Here is a 17,783-nt window from a genome sequence, read left to right as displayed (position 1 = left end):
AGTTTTGTGTCAAACTATTGATGTCAAAAAAAAAATCAGAAAATCAATAGTGTCAAGAGTGGGATTTGAACCCACGCCCTTTCGGACCAGTACCTGAAACTGGCGCCTTAGACCAACTCGGCCATCTTGACTTTTTGATTTATAACATACCCAAATATTATATTATCCTTTGCTAATTTTTAAATGTTTTGCCAAAACCCATGGATCCCCCTAGTTCAGAACCTATTCAGTTCTTTGCTGATCAAACAAGTTTAAGAGACAATGTGAACTTGAAACAACCAGAACCCTGCATAGCGATTTAAAATCTAATCATTTTGATCCACATGTACTTTGATGAAAAAACAAAAAAAGAAAATTTCCACAGTTATATATTTGGAGTTTTATTATTCTAAAGGGACAATAATGATACTGAAAAGATATTTGACGTTGCCACTGCCAAACTTTTCAGCAGACGTCAAGGCAATTTATACTTAAATGTGTGTGGATATGTATTTGTTGGAAATGCAAAATCCATTACGCACCAATCTTTCTACCTAGCTATTTATGAAGTACTGAACAATAGGCATACCAACAATAAATACCAAGCCAGTTCGATTTCTCTCTTCTCTTTGTTGTTCAATTTCCACATACCACTTGTCGTAACATTGTCCACATGTTATTTTTTTATCATGGATAATAAATCCACAAACTAACGAGAAAAAGGAAAATAATAATTTGATGATTGAGATAATTCGAATCAATCTTTGATAAGGAAAAAAGATACTGTATAACGTTGAAAGGTCCAACTCATAATGTTCATTTGGCTTGCATGTAAAATTACTGTACCATCAGGAATAATATGGTGATACTACAGTGTTTAAGTGAGATGAATAGATTAGTGGGGATACCTAAGTTAGCAAACAAAAACAAAATATTTACACTAAAAAATCTCAAGACACTAGAAATTTTAGCCTTCGTAAATACATATTGACTACTTTCAGTTATAATTCAAAACTGTATCACTTTAAAAAATGTGAAAATATAAAAATTGATGAATGTTGTGAAATGTATATAGAAAAAAAACAGAATCACATTTTCAAAACATATATTATTAATTTACTATTCATCACCATATTGGCATATTCTATTGATTGCTTTAGAACTTACATGTAACAGAGAGTAAATATGAGTTGATATATTAAGAAAAAGTTGTTGCAAATTTTTTGAATAGTCAAATATATACTAATATTTTATAGCTTATAACTAAAATACAATTTCTAAGCCGGAATCCATTTTTCAACTGATGTTTTGTAACGCGAATGAACCAAAATATCTATATAAAGTTAAGCTAGATTCTTCCTTTATCAAACGGTAATAATAACTTTACTCACTTTTTGTTTTCGAGACCAAACAAAATTAAAATCTATATATTTTTGAATCAACGTATTGTGTTTGATTATGGAAATTGAGAGATTAGGGTTCAAGTTTTTCAGCTGTAATTTGGATCGGTGAATATATTTTAAATAGCAATTTTTTTTTGTACATGCCTCAAATAGTAATTGAAATTACATAGATATATACACACATATAATGTACTTATCCTAATATTTCTTTTGAAGGAAAACCATAAATCAATTTGACAAAATACAAAAGCCGTAATCAATTTTTAAAAATTGAGGGGTTTGCAAACTGTGTAGCTAACTATGACTTGTCACCATTTCCTCCACCAAGATTCATTTTCTCTATATAATAGTGAAATTTCCTCCTCATGAACATATCCACCATTCAAAGCTCTTTCTCTCTGCAAATCTTCCATCATTTCCATAGCTTTCTTCTTCTTGTCATTTCCTTTAAATCTTTTTGGTTGGATATTTTGTATTTTAACACTTCATAAAGTAGTCATCACTAAACAACATATATACACATACAAAGAGATGGATGCTGAAAAGAAGAGTGCCCATTTTCGCCAAATCTCATCTTATAAACCACAATTACTTGTCCTCTCCTCAATCCAAGAAAACCCTTCTTCAAAAATCTCAGAAAAAGCCAATATCAAAGCTGACAATGACGCCGAGATTGGAGTTTTCGGAGCAGAAAAGTACTTCAGCATGAAGCTAGATCATGTTGATTCCACGGCGGATATCACCAAGCAACATGAAAAGGAAAACACACATGATCATCCTAATGCTAATCCTAATCCTAATCCTAATCCTCATCCTCATCCTCATCCCCAGTTGACGAAAACGACGTCGTCAAGATCAAAAACAAGCCGACATGGAACGCCAAGTGTAAGATCCGAGTCAAGTTGCAACAGTCAAACCTTTCTCATGAGGATTAACAACCACAATGAAAATAAGCAACGGAAAATGAACGATACGAGCATCTCTTTTGGTGGGTTTAGATGTTACGGTCCCTGCTCTGGGGTCAAAACCGTCCATACCGACCCAAAAAACTCCTGTAAAAGTAGAAATTCCGATCGGGATTTTGTTGCTTACGACGCAAGAAAGCACAACGACAAACCAAGACTCCATTTTGAAGCCAAGAAAGCGGATTTTCATGCGCAAGAGAAGATTTCATTACCTATTCAAAGGTCCGATATCGCCATGAACCTCGAGAGAAAGCTCTCTCTGCTTACATGGGACGCAATACCAAACCAACTCTCTACCAAGAACAACAATCACAACAATAATGGTAATAACTCTTCAATGAGTAGCAACACGCAAGAGGAAGAGACAGCAAGTGTAGCAAGTTCTGATTTGTTCGAGATTGAGAACATAACGAGCAGTGTCTATGAGCCGAGTGAGGCCAGCATTGGATGGAGTGTGGTAACGGGAAGTATGGCAGATCAATCGGTGATTTCGGATTTCGATATGATGAAGAGGGTCACGAGAAATGGTCCGGTGGTTAAAACCAAACCGGTGATTGGTGAGAAAGTCCGGTCGGCTGGGTTTTTGTCGGGTTGTAAGAGTCACAAAGCTGTCTCGGTTGTTGATAGTTCTAGAAAAGTGAAAGAAACAGCCAAGGTTGATCATCACGAGATGTCTCATCAGAAGAAGTTTAAAACTGAGATTAGGATTCAAGACTTGAGCTTTCTTTAATAAACAATGTTTGTGTATGTGTGTGTTCTTAATTAGTTTTCATCAAATATTTTTGTAATATTTCTTCGTGAGTATGCTAATGATTTTGATAATTTTAGTCACTTGGTTTATATAATAAACCCTACAATTATGGTTATCGTTGAAAAAAAATAGTGGATAATAAAACAAAGCTATGATAATGGTGATTTTCGGGGAATTTACATAAGATCCAACCAAGATTGACGTCCAAATTAAGTTTGATCAGACACTAGCTAACCAGTCACACTATATTTTACGATGAATTCTATAATAATTTTGAAATTCAATTCAGAAACCCAAATTATCCAGGAACAAAATTGATACAAAGTAACCACTGAACATATATATATTCACTCCAGTTTTTTAGTCTTCGACCATCGTACAATAATACATGTTGCTTATTAGATTTACTATCTTCTTTGGAATATGATTTAAGTTCTTAACTATGTTTCTGCATGTTATACCATATTTGCAACTTTTAAGAAATGACACTAAAATATAAGGATTATCATTTCCACACCACATGTTTCACCATATCACATCCATGGACGTTACGCATTAATTGGAATGGATTATATAATAAAACATCGTAATTATATAGATCCCTCCCGTGAGTCACGACCCTACAAATTATGCATATCAGCATGTGGATAATAAGAGACGACGATGAGAACTTGACGTCGAGACAAGGAAATATCAATTAGTCTCTATGAGACTACACAAAACTGGCATTAACGTCGGATATATATTTGTAGCCATGCAATTGCAAACTTAGGGTTGGTTAGTAGTAAATGTGAAGGGGAATGTTCTCAAATTGGGACCAATTCAATAACTCGAAACGAGCTAATTTGTTCAAATAACGAATAAACAGAGTATGGGCATTGGATGCAAAATATATAATTAATTGGACCGCCTTAGACAGCACTATATTTATTGAATAAAGTTTTAATACATATCGGTAACATCTTAATAAATCTACATATTAAGATGTTACTGTATAAACATTTTAACTAATACACATATGAACAAAACTTGACATTCTTTTTTTCTTTACAGAACAAAACTTAAAAAAACTAATATTAAGCGAAATAATTCATTGCTGATTCGTTTCTAATGGTTCGACAGAATATAACGAAATTAATGTACTACCATATTTGTTTACAATTAGTGGAAGCCGAAAATTATGTCTATACTAATATTTTCTATGTATTTAAATCAAGTATTGTGGTACCACCAGCTGTGAAGAATGTTTTCAACAATATTAATTACTTTGTGACCACCTTACCCAATTCCATTCGATATTAAATAGGAAAAAGAAGTATACCTATTATTATGTTTTGTCTGATATACATACACATAAATACCCAACTAGAGCCAAACAACTCCAATAAATCAACCGTTGAATATGAATAATATGACACCTTTTTATTCATAAATGTGATCCTTTTAAACGTATAAAAATGGAGTAGTTAATAACTTAATAACTTAACTTAATAACATTGGTTCCTTTACACCAAAAAAAACAAACATTTTATTTGGGTCTCAAGAGGTTTATTAATAGTGGCCCATGTATAGACTGTTGCAATTACATTATTTCAGTAGCCCGTAAAGTTCCCTGGGAAGCCCATTTTGAGCCCATGGATAAGAAATTTAATTTAATCCACACAGAAAATTATATAAAGGGTGGGTTGATCAGATAAGTTATTAAGAAATCATCATGATTGTATTGTTTGATTTGTTACCTAATATTGTTTTTGTCACCAATTACATGAATTTTTTGTTGTTGTCAATACATGACTTTTGTTGTTGTCAACACATGACTTTTTCTTTAATCATAAAAAAACTTAAACAACATCACATCATTTAAGCTAGATATATTTTTGTTAATCACTTAATCACCATTAATCTATATATGGATGGGTAGATTCTATTATTTTTAAATCACAAAACCAATTATATAAAAATAAAATAAAAAACCTAAACAAAAGAAACATATGAAATTCCCGGCTCTAAATGACAAAAATACCCTTCTTCTGTAACGTGACGTAATCTAATTGGTTAACAAAACCCCCAAAACCCTAAATCAGTTTGCCCAGATTCACGCATCACACAATCGAGTTTTTAGGGTTTTAGCGGTTGCTCTCTCGGAAGCCAGAGAGAAGAGGGAAGAGGAAGTCTAATTCCTCTGCGTTTTTTGCAATTAGGGTTTTCTCAATTGGAATCGAAAATGGTGACAGACAAGAGCAAGAAGGCGAAAACCGAAGAAGAAAACGTCGAGCAAATCGATGCAGAGCTTGTCCTCTCAATCGAAAAGCTTCAAGAGATCCAAGACGACCTCGAGAAGGTAAATTCCAAAAATTTTTAACAATCCCCATGTTTAAATTTTCTCGTGAATTTTCCTTTAGTCGATGTTCATTTATTGCTTTGATCAATGAGAATTGTTGTGTTGGACTCTCTCTCGATTCAGATTTCTAGTGGACAAATTATAAAGAAAAGTCAGTATCTTTATTAGTAATTATGTTGTTGTTGTGTCTTTCGAGTGAAATGTGGTCGCTTTCAAATTGACTTTGTCAATAAAACTGTTTGAGGATTGAATTGTTGTGTTGAGTCCAATCTCTCAGTGACCTCTCTGGTTTTGGTTTTGATAGATAAATGAAAAGGCTAGTGATGAAGTGTTGGAAGTGGAGCAGAAATATAATGTGATAAGGAAACCTGTTTATGACAAGCGTAACGAGATCATCAAAACCATCCCTGATTTCTGGTTAACTGCTGTAAGCCAGACTCTCTGTTCTGTTTTTTTTTTCAATTCAGAGTTTTAAACAATGTTTTCTCTAATTGGAATTTTGGAAATTTACATTTGTTGTAGTTCTTGAGTCACCCTGCTTTAGGTGAACTTTTGACTGAAGAAGACCAAAAGGTTTGTGTTTTCCTTATTAGATTTTGATTGATTGATTCACAGTTTTCATTCTTTGTCCTGTTGATTCGATATTTCTGTTTTTGAACAGATTTTCAAATATCTTAGCTCTCTTGATGTTGAGGATGCCAAAGATGTGAAATCTGGATACTCTATCACTTTTGTAAGTTTCTTTTGTTATTATGCGACTTTATCATAATTTGATTGATATATCTCTGATTGATCTAAGAAAGCCAAGTTGTTTAGTTTATTCGTTTACTGATTGTTGTTACATTGTGAATTGCAGTCCTTCAATCCCAATCCATTTTTTGAAGATGGAAAACTGACAAAGACTTTTACCTTTCTCGAAGAAGGGACAACCAAAATCACAGCCACGCCTATCAAATGGAAAGAGGGCAAAGTAAAATGGATCTTTATTGCATAAAATAAGTTTATTTCTTAAGCTGTCACTGTTTTTGAGATTATTCTTAACTATATTTCTCAATTATCAAGGGCCTGGCGAATGGAGTGAATCATGAGAAGAATGGAAACAAACGTGCACTACCTGAAGAGAGGTATTTCTCATCTCCCCCATTTCACTGAAACCCATCATAGATCCAAGTTAAAACTCTTGGCACCATTCTTATTAGCCATTACACGTCTAAGGACTCTCTATCTTTTACCTGTCTTTTTTCAGCTTCTTTACCTGGTTTAGTGATGCTCAACACAAGGAGGATGTTGAGGATGAGATGCAAGACGAGGTAATGATCCTATATTTTTTTTATGACTTGATTGTAAGAGTAACTCCATGTATGGCCCAACTTGAACTCGGAAATTCGTCTTGTAGCAGGTTGCAGATATCATCAAGGAAGATTTGTGGCCCAACCCTCTCACCTACTTCAACAATGTAAGCTACTCACCATATCATTTTTCAGTCTTTACTTGGTTTAGAGCGCTTAAGTTGCTTGGAGATTTTGGTAAATTGTTAAATGTAACTTTGTAGGACGCTGATGAAGAGGACTTTGATGGAGACGATGATGGAGATGAAGAGGTAAAAGCCTCATCTTATTTCCTTTGTTTGGTTGAGTTTTCTACTTAAAAATTACTGCATCTATGATATGCTAATTAATGTGCATAATGAGATGAAAGATTAGATAGAGATATCTTAAGACAGAACATTGTGTTATTATTAATGCCTGAAACCATTTAAATTCTGGAGATTCCATTATAAGTTGTGCCTGATAAGTTTTTCAAAACCATATCTGTCTCTAGGAGAAAGAAGGTGACTCTGATGAAGATGATGACGAAGAAGACGAAGTTGGTGAGGAATGATGGCAGGGATACCCAGAAACCACATTTGCTTACATGTCTTCTCTATAACAGAGTGTGTAAAGTTTTGTGTGTTGAAAGGTTTTTAATTTTAAGCAAAAGTGGATTATGACGACAACAGACAAGCTTTTAATTTTATTTTACCGTAATAGTTATATCTTGTTGTAAGAAACCATTTTCAGCCTTTTGTTGGAAAATCCTGCTTAAATGGTTTTTGAGTCTTACATAATAGCTTCTTCATCTTTTGTCTTCTTAAAGAGAATTATATTTGTAATTTCATGTCTGTTGTGTTTCTTTGACTTTACTGAATAGAGAATTTGTGTGTTTATGGTGAAAATATAGCCGATCTGCTTGACAGATGAACGGAGTTTATTTTGTCTGGTGACATGACTCTGTTCTCTTATATCAGGATTTTTGAGAAACCCTTTGGTATCTTTATTGTTTGGTCTGAAGGTATGTATATACTTTTTGTCTTTGATTAACCTAGTAATATGATTACTAACTCCTGTAAGTTCCTCTTTCAGATCACTAGAACAAAGCAAGAAGTTGTAATATCTATTGTATAGTATAAAGATGCTCGAAAAATTTCAGATTCTGGTTAGCTCTAGTTGTACAGAAGAACAAAAAAGTCTCTAAAGACTCAAATGTTTCAGAACGACCTACGCCTATGAGTGTCTAAACCGGTTAAATCCGAACCGAAACGAATGGAAACAGTCTTGAGAAACAAAAGAGTAAAAAACTGATCATAGAATCACCTAGTTTTACTAAAAAGTGGTATTTAATAAAATTGCTCTCTAAACAACTTTATTAATAACCTACAACAAGATTTAATTTCTCATTTCTTAAGAGGCCATTAACTACAAGAATCACCTGAAAAGTATTAACTACTCGCAGCCATTATCTCCAATTAATTGAAACCGTTTTTTTTTTGGTGGGAAATGTATTATTAATTTCTTAACCGTTACTCGCAGCTCCAACTATAAGTTTATAACTATTTTTCGTTAACAATTAAAATATTAATTGGCACCATACGTTACAAGTTAACTGATTACAAATACTAAGGAGTATATAATACTTAGGAAAAACTGTAATTATATGAAATCAACTAGCTACTTCACAAAAGAGCAAATTAACTACGATTGGCTTATAAATTATATCCATAGATCAGAGAGATGCTAAGAGAGACGTCTATCCATTACCTAATCCTTAAAAAAAACGTCCCTCTTATTAGCATTAGTTACCATTAATCATTTATATCTCTCTCGTAACTCCAAAGTTTTTACAGGGCAATCAATTAGCCGTCATACCCACTTTCCCGTACATTTTATAACTTCACTTCTATATCTACCACTACATGCATGTATATATATATACACACCGTTCTCTCTCTCCCGTTGATTAGTGATCACAAACCCATTAATAATGATGAAATCGTTTTGCAAGTTGGAGTATGATCAAGTGTTTGGCAAAGAAAATAATTCATTCTCATTTCTAAACCACTCATCACTTTACTCTCATCAAAGGTAAATTAATTGATCATGCATGACTTTTTTTTAGTTTTACATGTTTATATAATAGTTCTTGATCCATGTTTTGTTGTTGTGTGTTCTTAATGCAGCGAGTTAGCAAATCCTTTCTTCGAGTTGGAAGACGAGATGCTTCCTTCTGCTACCTCTAGTAATTGTTTTACTTCTGCCTCAAGCTTTCTGGCTTTACCTGATCTTGAACCCATCTCCATTGTGTCTCATGAAGGTATGTATATTGTAGTTGTTTGATCTCATGGATTTTATGTGTGCACTTCTCATTCTTGTCGTTCTGTTTAAGCAGATATACTTAGTGTGTATGGTTCTGCTTCATGGACCGCAGAAGAGACGATGTTCGTTTCTGATTTTGCGAAAAAGAGTGAAACCACAACTACCAAGAAGAGGAGATGCAGAGAAGAATGTTTTTCTAGTTGTTCTGTTTCAAAGACATTGTCGAAGGAAACCATCTCATTGTACTTTTACATGCCGATAACTCAAGCGGCTAGAGAGCTTAACATTGGTTTAACTCTTTTGAAGAAGAGATGCCGCGAATTGGGTATTAAACGTTGGCCTCATCGTAAGCTCATGAGCCTACAAAAACTCATCAGCAATGTCAAGGTATAAACAACTATAAACATAAGACAACTAAGTTATAACAAGTTAAATTCCTCTATTGTGTATCATTAGGAATTATTTTTTGCATTTTTTAGTTCGCCAAATTTTCTTGAAAATTTGATTTTTGTTGTTTTGGAAATGAAAACGCTATATAAAGCCTTAATGCTATGGTCTACCGATTTAGTGAATTTGATGTGACTATTTTTATAATTGTAACAGGAGCTAGAGAAGATGGAAGGGGAAGAAAATGAAGATAAGCTAAGAAACGCTTTGGAAAAGCTCGAGAAGGAGAAGAAAACGATTGAGAAGTTACCAGATTTGAAGTTTGAGGATAAGACAAAGAGATTGAGACAAGCTTGTTTCAAGGCTAACCATAAGAGGAAGAGAAGAAGTGGCATGTCCACGCCCATCACATCATCATCTTCTTCTGCTTCTGCTTCTTCTTCTTCTTACTCTTCTGTTTCGGGTTTTGAGAGATAATAGGTGCTCGATGGTCTTTGATGAAGAGGTATGAGAAGATGATGATAAAGAGGTGAAGGATCTCTTATGAAGTTTCTCTAGTGTGGGTTCTTCTATTTGTTTGTGAATGTGTTGTGTATGGTTTATTGTATTCGACTCTAAATTACAAAACGTTTTTGACTCATTAATATTAAAATTACTACTAATATAGTAAACGATCTCTCTCTCTTTTTTGTTTGTCTCAATAACTTGTTAGCTAGCTTTTCAATCTACTTCTTTAAAAACACCTTCTTCATATTTTGACCCGAATGCATAACTTATGTTGGTTAATATCTATGTTCACGTAGCTTCGTAATTCGTATAGTAAATTTGTATCAAAATTTTGGTGTCAATGGCAGTAATTTAGTACAACAAGAACAACAAGAATTTTGCTTCCAATTCTAGAATATAAGAAGATTGCTTAACAACAACAAAAACAATAAAGAATCACTCTCTTTATTTATGCTTTAGAGATCTCAAAACTAAAACTCTCAAGTTCTCTCAATCCCATAAACTCTCTTAAGGTTATGTCTAAACTCGACATCTATTAGGAATACAATTATATTTAGATAACTGCTAAATATATAAATCATAATCCTACTTTGAATAGCTTATGATTCCAGCTAATTCAAGCTTATCCAACAATTTATTATTCGAGTTGCTAAAATAAATATTTTAATTTTTTTATATTTTGTGAAATACCGCAAGTTTGAGAAAATTAGAACGACTATGAATGTAAATTTGATTTAGGAATTATGATTACTTATTTTTTATTTTGCATTCGATTTTTTTTTTTCTTTATTTTTGGGACCTAATTTGGATAATGTTGGGTAACATAATAAAACTGATATAAATCAAAAGAGTTTTGAAAAGATAAAATTAAGAAGAGGAAGAAAAAAAATTACAGTTAATTAGCCGATATCTATAAAATAAAATATATTGACTAATTATATACTATATCATTCTTATAAAATATATGATTCCTAGACAACATTTCTTACAAAAAAAAAAATGCATAAAAGGCTAAAACTCCCATGCATGAGTACTATGTACATTATAGCGCAATAGCTCTGTGCCTCTGTCCTGAGTTAGTTCGGTTGCTGCAGTCACCAAATATACAGAGACTTATTCAGTTTGGTGGATTATATAGCTAAATAGTTTCAATGGAGATATGAATTACAAACCTGGTTGTAAGAAGTTTGACTAAACTTTAAATCTGGAACCCAATTACTTTGATGATGATGATGTAAGAAAGTGTGACCAACTTTTAAGTACTAATTTTTTTAATCAACTATATATTTTTTTGTCTTAATTTATAAAGTTTTTCAAGCTTAAAAGGAAATTGAGTTTAAACGTCAATAATCAGATTAACAAAAACAATTAATTAATTAATTGTTTGCTAAATTATACCCAAAGAAAAAAAAAGGAAAGTAAAAGCTTAGGAAAAAAACATACACCGTTTGTAAATTAGGAAAAAAACAATTACAAATGTAAACTGATATCAAATCCCAATAGTATTAGATTTTCTACTAAAGATATATATATATATATATATATATATATATATACCATCGATCTAGGCCTCTGTTATAAATACATGAATGAATTACTTCAAGAGAACCCTAAACGGCTAAACATAATCGATAAAATTTATTTATTCTTGATCGTTCTCGCCATCATGATTTCATCCTTCGCACATGAAATTGAGCACAATCCTGTACCTGAAGATGTTGGCATAATCAATATCAGTGTTGCTACGACCAAAATATATCAAAGTATCATCAGTAATTATGATCTCTATGATGAACTAACATCAGAATTCTCTTGTATCCCGGTTTCTTTACGCGACTGTGTTGCTGTAGAGCTTACTGAATTCTTGACGGGATCAGGAAAAATCACTCCCATCGATGCTTACCATGTGTTACTAGAGTTGTTTCGATTCGTCGATGAAATAACTTCCTCTGATGATTATACTCCAGGTTGTGCTTTAAGAGTGTTGATGACTCTTACAATCGCTATTCCTCCTGAACATATTGAAGAAGACGTTCTAGGTTTAGAGGATGAGCAAGACGTTTACGGAGAAGCATCTTCATCTCAGTTTGAAGAAGTTGTTCCATTCTACGGGTTGCCATACTTCAGGGATGACTACAATGATTACTTTCCTTACGAAGAAGCATCTTCATCTCAGCTTGGAGAAGTTGTTCTATTCCACGGGTTGCCACACTTAAGGGATGAGCACCATGCTAGCTTTGGCTTCGATCATCAAATTGAAGAAGCGTCTCATTCTCAGATTGAAGAAGTTTTTCAAGTTTCGTTCAATGAGACCAACACTGTCAGGTTAAAACCTGCGAGCAAGCTCACTGTCGGGGCTTTGAATAGGAAAACATACAAGAAAGCTAGTGGTGTTGTATGTGAGAATGACGTGTGCACTATTTGTTTGGAAGAGTTTGACGATGGAAGAAGTATTGTGACTTTACCGTGTGGGCACGAGTTTGACGAGGAGTGTGTTTTAGAGTGGTTTGTGAGAAGTCATGTATGTCCATTGTGTCGTCTCGAGTTGCCATGTGAAAGATAAGGGTGAAGAAGACGAAAAGGTCACCAAATTTTGTTTAAAGCTTTACGATTTCCAAAATCATAGTTTAGTTTTCTGCAAACTCTTTTCTATTGTTCTTGCTCTTGATTCAGTTTATAGTATTGGACTCTCATTCAAGAATTATAATCAGGTTGATACTAAATTTTTATTAAATGATTTCACGATTTTACAGATTTTTGTTAATCTGTAAACATTTTGCTCTCGATTGGATACATCTCAAATGGTGAGAACCACGTGAGGGCTCTAACCATTTTTTAAGTTTAAATTTTGCTTTTATCAAACTTGAGAACTTGAATTGATGTCATGAAGTTTTGTCTTCTCCAATGGTGGGGTTCTTAAACAAATTTAAATTTTGTAAAACAATGCATATATGTTTGCTTTTACTCAGTACAAAACATTGAAAATGTACAATCAATCAAGAGAGTACTAGAGACATTACAACCAATGAACAACATTGCACAGAGATAGGCTATTAAAGTCGTTGCACAAGCTTGAAGTTACTTACAAGGGGAACACTGATTCGACGCCCACTCCAGCTGGCTCTCCTCCACACTTTCTATTGGAGAATCATGTTCATCACCTTCTTCAGCCTTCTTCTACATACTCTTCTCTTAATCTCAACAAGTCCTTCATATAACAAAAAGGCACTTGTTAAAATGCATATGCAGAACATAGTAAGGAACACATTATCCAACTAGCTCCAACTCTTGGCTTTCTGCTTTCAACAGCCAGTGAAAGAGAAACACATTGCAGTTATCAAAGTCTTAAATGCAATTTGTCTCTGTAGGATACAGTCCACAAAGAAGCAGAGGACACAACTCCGGGACAGACATTCTCTAGCTCAGGACACAACTCCAAACTGTAACATTAGCAAATCTGAGGACAGATCAAACACATGACTTTTGCATATCCGTAAATGATTCACAAAGTATGCTAATAACATCAAATCTGAGGATCAGTATCTGAATTCTCTGCTCTGTTATATTATCAAACATGAGTATTTGATTTGATAACTATTTCATACCTTGAATTCATAAGTCAAACCAGCTTGTTGAAGAAAAGGAAGAGCTGCTTGACCAGCTTCGAATAGTACAGCCTTTTCATCAATGCCATGAGACCACAAGACTGGTGTCTGCATATGCAAAATATGGAGAATCAGAGACCCGAAATGATTCTGCTTATTGACTGCAAACAAATACGAAATTTAAAGATTGACTAACATGTTCCATAGCAGCCTGAGCGGCGAGACTGAGCTTGAACGGCGAGAGAAGTGATATGGCCGTGGCACTCATTGCTCTCTTCAACGATTACTCTCCGACTCGGAGTCGTAAATCTCCGAGTAGGTTAACCTCGGTTCGCACGATGGAGCGGCTGTGGAGACAGAAATCTCCGGTTTGATAGCCATCGCCAGAGAGAGAGAGAGTCGAGAGATAGACACAGCGTTTTTTTCTTCTTTCGTCAATAATATTCAGCCAATCACGACATGACACGTCATCACTTTTCTCTGGTTGCAACCCACGTCAATGCTTTTTTATTTAATTTTATTCTACCCAGAGTTTTTCTTTCCCAATCCAATATTGTGATTAAAAAAAAAGAAAGGCAAATCAGATTTATGTATTTTAAAAATGAAAAATAAATAAGATAATAACAAAAAAAAATGGAATCTTTCCAAAAGAAAATCTTCTCATTTAAATTTCTTCCATCAAAATTCTCATTTAATTTGATTTATTGGGATCATTGGAGAATGTTAGTGGAAGAAACGTTTACAGAGATCAGAGAAATGAGTCTATATTAATAAAGCAAGAGCAAAAATGTGCCTATTCATAAAACCTTCCAAATAGTATAGAAATTGAAGTATTAGACACTAAGGACAAAATAGTCTTTTTAGATACCACTGGTGTTACTTACTTCTTTTGTCAGATTATGATGTTAAAAATTTAATAACTTTATTGTACTTATTTCTTTTGTCAGATTATGATGTTAAAAATTTAATAACTTTTTCCACAATGGTTACTTTTGCAAAAGACCCTATAATAAATAATATGATTCCAAATCCCACCAATATAACAAACGTAGTAGAATCCTCTACAAATAACGTCTGTGACAACAACATAAACACACAAGAACCATTTTAGAAGTTTGAGTTCTTACTTCTTCTTTTTTCATCATCATCTTCATTCTTCAATCAATCATGAAAATATATTTTAGCCACAGTATCATACGCAATCCTCAACCAGAAAACGAGGGCACAATCACAGTAAATGCAAAGATCGACGGTTACAATCCCACGTTTACTGGTTCATCTTTTGCCGAACAATTCCTTGACGAAGATAACGATGAGTGTCGATGCAAAGAATACTTCAATTACTTCTTAATGGAATCAGGAATCGGCGACGACGATACCATATTTGCACTAATAAAGTTCAGGAATCGGCGACGACGATACCATATTTGCACTAATAATGCTAAGTGAATATGCTATTGCAGTATGTGATCGTAGTAACTATTCTACGGGAGATGAGTTGCTAGTGTCCTTGCGTCTTATTCCTACCTTTCAGATTGGAGACGCGATTCCAATTGGAGAAGAGTATCAGATGGAAGAAGCGGTTCGAGCCTCGTTGGAGGAGACCAATAATATTAGTTTGAGGCCCGCAAGCAAGCTCGTGGTCAAGTCTTTAGCCAGGAAGATATACAAGATGACCACTAGTTCTACTGGTGAAATGTGCATAATTTGTTTGGAAGAGTTTAGTGAAGGAAGAAGAGTTGTTACTTTACCTTGTGGACATGACTTTGACGATGAGTGTGTCCTAAAGTGGTTTGAGACCAATCACAGTTGCCCCCTCTGTCGTTTCAAGTTGCCATATCAATGAACTAGTTTGATGCCGTCGCATGAGTCTTTTTCCGTTTTGTATCCGTGTATTTTCCGATGTAACCTCGTTCCTAACGCTCTTTGTTAACAATATCGGGTCAAACCTTCTTTGTAATGCTTTTTTAAAGTTAATTAATATAATTAATTAAATTTTAGAAAAAATAAATTAGTTTAGCAACAAAATCTGTAGATTGGATTTAGGTCAATTATTCTAATTTTCGGATTTTCTATACTATTACTTTCCTTTTTTCTTAAATTTTGGAAAACTACAACATATTCGTTTCTCATTTTGTATTGCGTATTTACCGATGTAACCTTGTTCGTAACGCTCTTAAGGATTTTTTGGTCAAAAACCCAAAAATGGGTCAAATGAGTTAGGAATACCTTTATAAATTGATTAATATAATTAATTAACTTTTTCTAATTAACTATTTTGGCATACTAATCGGAAGTCTCATAATGTTGCAAGCAGAATCGTCCGTCTTAGGTAAGAATAAGATCGTTCATCGTAGGTATGATCCACCATAAAGAATCGTTAGGTAGGAGATCACTATGTTAGAGAGAGAGTTGCACATCGTGGAGTTGTTTGTGGATTCGTACATCATAATCGCATGAGTTGCGTATAGTTAAATCTGATAGTTTGATCATAATGTGTAATTTAAGATTAGATTAAAAAAAATCTATGTACATATTTAAAAACAAAAACAAAAAGACTGTAAATTGGATTTAGGGTTTGTCACAAAAGTAGAAATTATTAACCACAACCAAATCTTACATGGGCTATACATAAAGCCCCAGAAACATTAAAGGCCCAAAAAGAGCTCAATATATCACCGCTTGTTGTTGAAGAAATTTTCGTCGGACTCCATCTTAGCCACATGTCAATAACCGTTTGAGCGTCGATTCTGGTGAAAAAATCATCACCGAGATGAATCGATCAATGGTTCATGTGTTTACCACCATCACGATGGAGGAATCTTTGTTAGACAGTATCATATAAACTCTTTTTTAATCTTAAAATTCAATTCTTTTGGCTCAAACAATATTTTGGCCAACACCTATAAAAACATTAACATATTGATATATTTATCATTCTTGTAACGTCGTAATATATGGTAGACATGACTTTGACGATGAATGTGTCCTAAACTGGTTTGAGACCAATCACGATTGTCCCCTGTGTCGTTTCAAGTTGCCATGTGAAGATCAATGAACTAGTGCGTGGTGTTGTCGCCGGGGTCTTTTTCCGTTTTGTATTTGCCGATGCAAAACACCTTTTTCCGGTTTTGTCAACAATTGTATGTGTCAAACAAGCGTAGTAACGCCGTTAGTTAGTATAATTATTTAATTAAAAGTTAAATCAGATTTCTAGTATTTAAAAATGGAAAATAATAAATATGTTGCCGACCCCATCAAAAAAATAAAATGCATGCAGAATCCTCTATAAATAACGTTGTGACAACAACATAAACGCCAGACACAAATTCCATCAACATTTTGATTTCTTATTTTATTTTTCATCATCTTCTTTTTTCTTCAATCAATCATGAGAATAGATTTCTACCACAATATCATACGCAATCATCAACCAGAAAACGCTGGCACACTCTCAGTGAATGCAAATATCGACGGTTACGACTACACATTTACTGATACATCGTTTATCGAAGAATTCCTCAACGAAGAAAACAATCAGTTTCCCACCAAACAAAAATTACATTATTTCTTGGAGGATTCAGAGCTAATTAACGATTACGATATGGAATGGGGTACTGCGATATTTGAGCTAATTTTCTATGTTGTTGCAGTAACTAATCCCGCAAGAGGTGACTATTCTCCGGGGGATGATTTGCTTGTGTCCTTGCTTATTTTTCCTAATGATGAACCGATCGAAGAAGAGTATGAGATTGAAGAAGAGGATTTGAGTGAAGAAGAGGATCAAATTGAAGAAGCGGTTCGAGCCTCCTTGGAGGAGACCAATAATATCAGTTTGAGACCCGCAAACAAGCTCGTGGTCAATTCTTTAGCCAGGAAAATATACAAGAAGACCACTAGTTCTACTGAAAGGTGCACAATTTGTTTGGAAGAGTTTAACGATGGAACAAAAGTTATGACTTTACCTTGCGGACATGAATTTGACGATGAGTGTGTCCTAACGTGGTTTGAGACTAATCATGACTGTCCACTGTGTCGTTTCAAGTTGCCATGTGAAGATCAATGAACTAGTTTGATGCTGTCGCCGGAGTCTTTTTCCGTTTTATACCCGTGTATTTTCCGATGTAACCTCATTCGTAAAGCTCTTTGTTAACAATTTTAAATTAAATATCGGGTCAAACCTTCTTTGTAATGCCTTTTTAAAATTAGTTAA

The 17,783-nt window shown here is 33.9% G+C and overlaps 7 protein-coding genes and 1 non-coding gene across 11 annotated transcripts; 6 read left to right on the top strand and 2 right to left on the bottom strand.

The window, feature by feature from the left end:
* Positions 1-50: 50 nt before the first annotated feature.
* Positions 51-131, bottom strand: AT1G18820. The gene has a single exon. It is a non-coding gene; the product is annotated as a tRNA-Leu (tRNA).
* Positions 132-1,632: 1,501 nt separating this feature from the next.
* Positions 1,633-3,271, top strand: AT1G18810 (phytochrome kinase substrate-like protein). The gene has a single exon (NM_101739.3). It carries the CDS (start codon positions 1,914-1,916, stop codon positions 3,075-3,077), a length of 1,164 nt encoding a protein of 387 aa, NP_564064.1. The 5' UTR covers positions 1,633-1,913; the 3' UTR covers positions 3,078-3,271.
* Positions 3,272-5,139: 1,868 nt separating this feature from the next.
* NRP2 (NAP1-related protein 2) lies at positions 5,140-7,673 on the top strand. The gene is made up of 10 exons (NM_101738.3): positions 5,140-5,439; positions 5,744-5,866; positions 5,962-6,012; positions 6,101-6,172; positions 6,296-6,409; positions 6,502-6,563; positions 6,686-6,749; positions 6,836-6,895; positions 6,992-7,039; positions 7,261-7,673. Exons 1-10 carry the CDS (start codon positions 5,323-5,325, stop codon positions 7,318-7,320), a joined length of 771 nt encoding a protein of 256 aa, NP_564063.1. The 5' UTR covers positions 5,140-5,322; the 3' UTR covers positions 7,321-7,673.
* A 1,069-nt stretch (positions 7,674-8,742) lies between these two features.
* On the top strand, positions 8,743-10,007 carry RKD1 (RWP-RK domain-containing protein; the record flags this gene model as incomplete). The annotated part of the gene is made up of 4 exons (NM_101737.2): positions 8,743-8,840; positions 8,936-9,069; positions 9,142-9,458; positions 9,675-10,007. 4 exons carry the CDS (start codon positions 8,743-8,745, stop codon positions 9,933-9,935), a joined length of 810 nt encoding a protein of 269 aa, NP_173314.1. The 3' UTR covers positions 9,936-10,007.
* A 1,543-nt stretch (positions 10,008-11,550) lies between these two features.
* On the top strand, positions 11,551-12,528 carry AT1G18780 (RING/U-box superfamily protein; the record flags this gene model as incomplete). The annotated part of the gene is made up of 1 exon (NM_101736.1): positions 11,551-12,528. One exon carries the CDS (start codon positions 11,551-11,553, stop codon positions 12,526-12,528), a length of 978 nt encoding a protein of 325 aa, NP_173313.1.
* A 278-nt stretch (positions 12,529-12,806) lies between these two features.
* AT1G18773 (acyl thioesterase-like protein) lies at positions 12,807-13,984 on the bottom strand. Of its 4 annotated transcripts, none has more exons than NM_001123836.2 (3): positions 13,767-13,984; positions 13,571-13,678; positions 12,807-13,405 (listed from the first exon to the last, which is right to left on the bottom strand). In NM_001123836.2, the coding sequence occupies exons 1-3, from the start codon at positions 13,836-13,838 to the stop codon at positions 13,388-13,390; spliced, it is 198 nt and encodes a 65-aa protein (NP_001117308.1). In that variant the 5' UTR covers positions 13,839-13,984; the 3' UTR covers positions 12,807-13,387. The 4 variants fall into 4 exon arrangements, with proteins under 4 accessions (NP_001117308.1, NP_001321609.1, NP_001321608.1 ...); NM_001332372.1 differs by having other exon boundaries at positions 12,807-13,173; NM_001332371.1 differs by having other exon boundaries at positions 12,844-13,422.
* Positions 13,985-14,737: 753 nt separating this feature from the next.
* AT1G18770 (RING/U-box superfamily protein) lies at positions 14,738-15,416 on the top strand (the record flags this gene model as incomplete). The annotated part of the gene is made up of 2 exons (NM_101735.1): positions 14,738-14,835; positions 15,194-15,416. 2 exons carry the CDS (start codon positions 14,738-14,740, stop codon positions 15,414-15,416), a joined length of 321 nt encoding a protein of 106 aa, NP_173312.1.
* A 1,545-nt stretch (positions 15,417-16,961) lies between these two features.
* On the top strand, positions 16,962-17,636 carry AT1G18760 (Zinc finger, C3HC4 type (RING finger) family protein; the record flags this gene model as incomplete). The annotated part of the gene is made up of 1 exon (NM_101734.1): positions 16,962-17,636. One exon carries the CDS (start codon positions 16,962-16,964, stop codon positions 17,634-17,636), a length of 675 nt encoding a protein of 224 aa, NP_173311.1.
* Positions 17,637-17,783: the final 147 nt, after the last annotated feature.

Source organism: Arabidopsis thaliana (assembly GCF_000001735.4).
Source record: "Arabidopsis thaliana chromosome 1 sequence".
NCBI lineage: Eukaryota > Viridiplantae > Streptophyta > Magnoliopsida > Brassicales > Brassicaceae > Arabidopsis > Arabidopsis thaliana.
Note: the sequence above shows the minus strand (reverse complement) of the source record. Positions and strands in the feature narration are given on the sequence as shown.